General features: G+C 43.4%; 1 protein-coding gene across 1 annotated transcript; it reads right to left on the bottom strand.

The window, feature by feature from the left end:
• Positions 1-1974: 1974 nt before the first annotated feature.
• Positions 1975-5323, bottom strand: LOC100654567 (intraflagellar transport protein 70B). The gene has a single exon (XM_003406200.4). It carries the CDS (start codon positions 4872-4874, stop codon positions 2622-2624), a length of 2253 nt encoding a protein of 750 aa, XP_003406248.3. The 5' UTR covers positions 4875-5323; the 3' UTR covers positions 1975-2621.
• Positions 5324-5567: the final 244 nt, after the last annotated feature.

Below are 5567 nucleotides of genomic sequence, written 5' to 3'. Positions count from 1 at the left end.
AGGAGTCTGTGCTTGGTTATTCTCCTCAGAAAGATCAAGTTCTTGGTCATGTCTGAGAATGCGGATGTAACTACCTGTGTACAAACTCATGCCCATATTCTGCTTGTGCATGTGTGGAGACCAGGGGATTGTCTAAGATTATGAAATACTGGATTTAATATTTGAACTCTTTAAAATAGACTATACAGATATTATAAAAAAACTTAAAGGAGTGTAAGTTTTAGGAATTTAGATAAATCTCATCAAGAAAAGTGCTTTTAGCACTTACATGTTCTAAAAGCACGGAGCTTGTAGGAATGGAAGCTTTCATTCAAATGGCAAAATGTGGGATAACTGTAAAGTCACTTGCCTTTTAGAATCAAGAAACGGAGCAGGTTACTTTGAACATGAGCTTAAAAGATCTATATTATAAAGAGTCAATAAGTCTCCAGGAAGCCAGGAATACCCTCACCCTTCCCAGTACCCTCCAGTGTTCTGGATCTGACTTGCTGGCTTTGTAGATGTGGATCATGAGTCTGTCGTTGCCAGGCAGCAATCTGTCATTCTGGGGTGAATGCCTCCCTGGAGAGTTAGGGTAAGGAAAGGGACAAATGCTATGATTGACTGGTATTCCTTTATTCAGTGGTAGGAGCAGTTGGGTTTTCCTGATGCATTACTAACCAGGAAATCCCAACTGCCCAGCGCCAAGGGGTTAAAAACTTCTGAAAAGCTTTTTATGTTCTGAAAAGCTAAATTACACATACATGCACACCGCAAACACACAGCACCTGGATAAATAAACTGGCTGAATAAAGGCTGGGCTATTTGCAAAAAGGAATCTGGAAAACATTTGCTTTGGGGTGGTTAACATTACTCACACTATATGCTTTTTTTCTTTTTTAAAGAAAAAGCAGTTTAGAGGAAATGGGGGGGAAAAAAAGATCAGAATTGTAATGTGGCTGTTGAAAATGATTCCAGTTCATTTACTTTCCAAATCTAAAAGGGACTGTGTAGATTGAGAGGGGCACAGAGCCACTGCACAAAGAAACTGCAACACTTTTAATACAAAAGTTGTTAAAGAAAGAACTTTCCCTGGAGATAGAATGTGCTATGGGAGGCACTGAAAGGTCATTAAACATTATCTTCCAAATGTGGGATCAAAGCATCAGTGGTAAATGGTAGCAGCTCAGATAATTCCAAGAAAAAATTCAACACCACACCTTGGACTTCACAATGAGCTAAAATCTCCAATATATTTGATAGAATTTCAGCATCAAAATAGGTCATGCAACAGAGGAATTATGCTGAGCGTACTTCATCTGGATACCTATATGGCTAAGTGGCTCTTCCTTGAAGGTAGAAATATATATATACACATATATATAACTTCCTTATGGCAGAGGTTCCGACCTTTCAGTGGAAATGTTAGTTTGAAACTTAGGTCAAAAACTCAAAATCAGCAGTTTCCTATGATTGAACGTAATACTTTTGGTTTTTTCCTAAGCCAGGTCAAGTCAACGTTAACAGTTACATTTAGGAAAAGGGATGAGTAGTGGGGAAACAAATAGTAAAGCACTCGTAGGTTCAGAAAATAAAATGCCTGAGCAGAATGAGTGGGGTTCCCACTGAAAACACCAGAAAACTATTGGGAGGGTTGTGGATGTGACAGTGGCATTATGAATCCTCCAGGTAAGGTTTCAGAACCCTCTCACTAAACTTCCCATCTGTGATGTGCATAGGAGTTTGGTGGGGGTGATGGGAATAGTGTAGAACGTTTTTTCTTACCCAAAGGCTACAAGGTGGAAACAGACCCCAACATTAACATACGCTTAGTTGAAAAAACAAGGGTAGGAATTAAGTATTGAGTTTGAAGGCCATCTCTGCTATTAATCACAGTTAAAGATCAATGGAAGAGTTATTACAAACAAAAACAGAAAACAGTAAGAGCATATCTTATTCATGTATTGGAACTATTAACAACTGGAGCAACAGGAAGTCAGGGAAATATGTCAATTGTTTATTGTCTCTACACCATAGCACCATAATTCTGTTAGGGCATAAGTTTTCTTCCTAAATCTTACACGTCAAAAAAACAGACAAAAACATTTATAACCTAAGAAATTTTGGTTAGGTAGTGCATTACATCTATATTGAAATACCCTACCAGAACATCCTAAAATCTATGCAAAATGTAAGCATTACAAATTAATAGAATTATGACGGTAAATAAGATAGAACATGAATCCCTGAAGTGATAAAGCCCAGTAGTCCTCTACATTTAACTACTGAGTTCCAGACTTGATTGTACTGTGTCTCTGAGTGATGTAACCCATTGCACTGGGGCTCCTCAAGATACAGCAAAGCACAAAGATAACAAAGGGCAGAAAACACAGTCCTTACAAGTACTATCAGACACAACTTTCCCTATCAATTTGGAAAAGTTTCATAAATTCTTCGTGGGTTAAAATTCCTTTGATCGTATTCATTTTGTGGAATTATCAAAAGTTCTATCTAACTTATAACTTTAAAGTGTACAAAGCTCAACATGTAACAAAATCTAAAGGTGCCAAAGACTAAATACAAATAAAAGTGTCAGATATAGATAACAAAGCCATTATGACAAAAGTCATTATCAGCCATAACTACATATTCCATCCAATAATCTCATAAATCAAAGCTCTTAACTGTCTGGATTCATACGTGACTGTATTCTTTCCAATATGCATTCTTTCTTCTTCCAGGGGTTGTTCAATAACTGCAGGTATGTTCCTGCCATAAAGTTCACAGTGCTCTAGAAACTGGACACATTCTTGAATAACATTGTCACGCAACATGATTGTGTGTTTTGACATGTTTTCTAATAAGGATAGAAAGCACCTTTTGGCATAATACCAAGTATCAGTTCCCAGTTTTTTATTATAAGGTTCCAAGCTTTTGATAACTCGGGAAATACCAAAGTCATAATTTCCTTTGGCACAATAAAGTGTTCCTATCACCAAGTTGACAATGCACAGATGGTAGACTTTCTTTTCTGGGTCTTCGTAGGAGAGCTGCTCTTCCTCCTTTTCAACCTTCCTCATCAACTCCTCAGCTTCTTCATTTTGACTTGTCATAATATATGAAACGCAGAGGTTAGCTAATACAATAGCACTGACATTCAGGATGTTATCATAATGCTTCTTGACGATGGGCTCATAAAAACCAATTGCTTCTTTGTATTTGTTTTCCTGCATGAACAGAACATGAGCCACATTCAATTTCCACACATCATGGTCATTACAGAATTCCACAGATTTGCGGAAGATCTTTTCCACCATTGGGTAATTTTCAAGGTTCCAGTAGATTTTTGCCTGGGCCATCAACACAGGAATATACTTCTCAAGGGTTTCATCGTACTCATTAACTGCCTTTTTGACAGCTTCATCGTCTCTATTGTGTCTTGCTTCCTGCACCTGAATGGTGAGTTTCCGGAGATGCTCCGTCAGCATCCCAGCTAGTTCATCAAGCTTAATGAAAGCCTCTTCCGGAGCTGTCTGGCAAGTGATCATGGCATCCAAGAAGTCATAGAGATAGGGTGTGAGGAACCTGTAAGTCAAATGGGCATTTTCTGCCAGGACATCTGCTGCCAAGTCAAAATATTCATACTTACAGTAAAGCAGTAACAGGTTGCCAAAAGTCTCTGGGGGAAAGGGGTTCTGCTGGAGCAAGAACTGTAGCTTTTCAAATCCTTCGGTAGGTCTGCCATCCATGTTCATTAGTGCTTGGTTGTGTAAGGTCACAGGGTCTAACTCCTCCTCTGCCCTTGGTGGCATGTCAGTGAGGGCTTCCTGGGCCGCCTCATGGTTTCTCAGCTGGTATTCTATAGCTGCCTTGAGGTTGAAGGCTTCCACCAGAGCAGTCTGGTGAAGGACTAAGGTGTTGCCAACGCTGCGAACATCAATGCCCTCCGTGGTCATGCCCACACCGAGCTCCGGGTGCTGGCGAATGCCACGCTCGATAATGTCGGCTATATGCTTCAGAGCTGGGGCATACTGCCTGCTGCTGTAATAAGCCAAAGCCAAGTTGTAGGAAAGGTCAGGCCGGTAACCCGAGGCCTGCAGGGCCGCAGAGAACTTGGAACACGCGGCTTCATACTGCCCCTCCTTGTAGAGCAAACAACCCAGGTTGACCTGGCCATCAGGCTCACTCTCGCCCCCACTGTCATCCCCTCCTTCCCCACTCAGTAGCTGTTCCACCAGGCTCCTTGCCCCGGGCAGATCGCCCTCGCTGTACTTTATCGCCGCTTGAAGGCGGAGGACCCGATTGTGGTAGGCTGGGTTGTCCAGGAGGAGGAAGGCGACCCGGGTAGCCTCTGGGTAAAGGCAGGCCTTGTACAGGGCCTGGGCCTGATAGAGGCGGTACTGCTCCAGCTCCGGATGCAGCTGGCCTAGCTGCTCGTAGCACTCGGCCGCCAGCGCGAACTCCTGCAGGCGGTAGTAGCAGTAGCCCAGCAGCGACAGGCCGGCTCGGCTCCTAGGGCAGCGCTGGAGCTCACCGCCCAGCAGCTGCACCGCTTCGGCATAGCGGGAATCACGGATGAGCCGGTACACGGTAGCGGTGAACTCCCCATCCGGAATCTGGCCACCGCTCACTCCCGCCATAACTGCCAAGATTGTTTTCGCGTTCTCGTTACCAAGGCAACAAAACGACCGGAAACGGAAACCTGCGAAAAGATTTGCTCCGGAAGTAACTTTGCCGCGTAAGGTTCCGGCTACGAGTAGGGAGGGGACCCTGAAATGAGTCTCTAAATTTCTGATTTGCTCTCCGTAGAACTCTAGACTGCAAAAGCGTAAGTCAGGGTACAGGAAAGGCAACTTCTCCAATCGTTCAGAGACGGAAACTCTAGTTCCCGACATGCACCTCTTCAGTCGCGCTTCGGCAGGAACTGGCCGCACTGCATGCTGGGAGGCGTAGTTCCGGCGGACTGATCCACGGTCTCCGACAGCCGTGGTTTACAAACGGAATTCTTTTCTGTTCGTTACAAGTAAGGGTTACTGATTGTGTCCGTTGTGCGGACTCAGACCCTTGTGTTGGGAAGGGAAGTTCACAGCCTGAAGTCCCTTGCATTTTTGAGCCTTTGTACAAATGATGTCTTTCGCGTTTTGTTTTTGTAAAATAACTGGAATGGAAAAGGCGGAATGTCTCCTTGGAATTGTGCAGTTAGTTTCAGTTTATGTGCCTCGAAGGCACGGTTTTTAAGAACAGAAGAGTGCAGAGATCACGACTCCTTATTTTGGTTCTTTCCAGAGGTTGGCTAGAGGAAAGTGTTGAGAATCTCATCTGGGACTAGGAGAGAGGAACGCCTTAGTTCCAAGTATCTCCAGCCCCCGTTTTTCATAAACGATAAATGCTACTGAGCATACATTGTCTCAACCCACTGCCGTGGTCCTCCAACATTCACTATTGTTGTGTATCATCTAGTCAATTTCTATTCACAGCGACACTATAGGGTAGAGTGGAACTGCCCCCTAGGCTGTAATCTTTACGGGAATGAATCGTCAAGTGTTTTCCAAGTCTTTTTTCCGCTGACCGACTGGTGCGTTACAACG

Source organism: Loxodonta africana, chromosome 6, assembly GCF_030014295.1.
Source record: "Loxodonta africana isolate mLoxAfr1 chromosome 6, mLoxAfr1.hap2, whole genome shotgun sequence".
Classification (NCBI taxonomy): Eukaryota; Metazoa; Chordata; class Mammalia; order Proboscidea; family Elephantidae; genus Loxodonta; species Loxodonta africana.
The sequence above is the reverse complement of the archived record's forward strand: the minus strand, read 5'-3'. Positions and strand labels throughout refer to the sequence as shown.

Coding starts and splice junctions, on each gene's coding strand:
- LOC100654567 (XM_003406200.4), bottom strand. CDS start 4,874: ATGTCGGGAACTAGAGTTTCCGTCTCTGAACGATTGGAGAAGTTGCCT.